At 40.1% G+C, this 1,281-nt stretch overlaps 1 protein-coding gene across 1 annotated transcript in view; it reads left to right on the top strand.

Moving 5' to 3' along the window:
• The window catches only part of LOC107103844 (SH3 domain-binding protein 5-like), a 15,210-nt gene that overhangs the window by 11,300 nt on the left and 2,629 nt on the right, over nt 1-1,281 (top strand). The window contains exon 5 of the mRNA XM_015403681.1: nt 427-600. Coding sequence (XP_015259167.1) covers nt 427-600 — 174 coding nt within the window. The remainder of the gene's footprint in view (nt 1-426; nt 601-1,281) is intronic.

Genomic DNA, 1,281 nt, shown 5'->3' with positions numbered 1-1,281 from the left:
GATAAGGATAAGAATAAAATAAGATAAGGTTAAGAATAAGATAAGGATAAGAATAAAATAAGATAAGGTTAAGAATAAGATAAGGATAAGAATAAGAATAAGATAAGGATAAGAATAAGATAAGATAAGGATAAGAATAAGATAAGATGTTTAAGAATAAATTAAGATAAGGATAAGAATAAGATAAGGATCACAGAATATACAATCAACAGTATTCACAATTTCCAATGCTTTCCAATAGTGAAATGAAATGGAATGACTTTTATTTTTGGAACAAAATCAAACTGTGAGGATATGCCGGGCTGCTGCTGCTGCTGCGGTGCCTAGGTTTTAATTTGAACCTGGTTTATTGAGAGGAATGAGATGTTAATGTTTGTACTTGACCTGAGCCGTGCAGCGCTCAGCTGAGCTCCCTCTGCTTCTCAGGTGAATGAGGCAGAGGAGGAGCGGCTTCGCAGTGAGCGGGAGCATCAGCGAGTCACTCAGCTCTGTCAGGATGCAGAAACCCGAGTTCAGACCCTGCAGAAGACCCTGAGGAAGGTCATCCTGAAGTCTAAGTCCTACTTTGAGCTGAAGGCTCAGTTCAATCACATTCTGGAGGTGAGTTAACAGTGAAATCTGTCCCGGCTTTACAGCTCAAGGGATGTTTTCTCTGACTCCACTGTTTTTCAAAGACTTTTTTAGTATTTTAACGCATTCTAAAGTCAAAGGTCTTCAAATTGGGGGTCACAGCTCCCCTGGTGGGTCTCATAGGTCCTGCAGGGGGTCATAACATCACAAACAGTTCAGGCAACATATTAACAACTGAAATAATGTTTTAACTAGGAAGAAACAGCAAGTTGATTTTTAAGGCAGTTTTCTTAAAGACCTGATGGCTGCTCACTTCTTCTTTATTTATTTTGTTTTAGGTTTTCAGGTGGAGATTTGTTTTAAAACCTTCTTGACTTAACAGGCTGAATCTTCATCATCAGCCCCTCAGACACGATATGATCTTCAATTCAATTAAGTTTCTTTCTAAAGCGCCAATTCACAGCTTTTCATCTCAAGGCATTTTATAGATCCAGATCAACCAGATCATTCAGTCAGATTGGTTCAAAGTTTTCTATCTAAGGAAAACCAGCTGATTGCATCGACTCATTGACTCTTCAGCAATCCCTCACACTAAGCATGCTTGTAGCGACAGTGGAGAGGAAAAACTTGGCAGAGGGGAGGCAGTGCTTTGCTAACACTACTTTGGAGGGATTGGAGAGCTGCGGACCCTGAATGAGGACATCATCGGGC

This window comes from Cyprinodon variegatus, unplaced genomic scaffold (genome assembly GCF_000732505.1).
Source record: "Cyprinodon variegatus isolate N-32 unplaced genomic scaffold, C_variegatus-1.0 Scaffold1541, whole genome shotgun sequence".
Lineage (NCBI taxonomy): Eukaryota > Metazoa > Chordata > Actinopteri > Cyprinodontiformes > Cyprinodontidae > Cyprinodon > Cyprinodon variegatus.
This window is presented reverse-complemented; position numbering and strand designations above follow the sequence as displayed.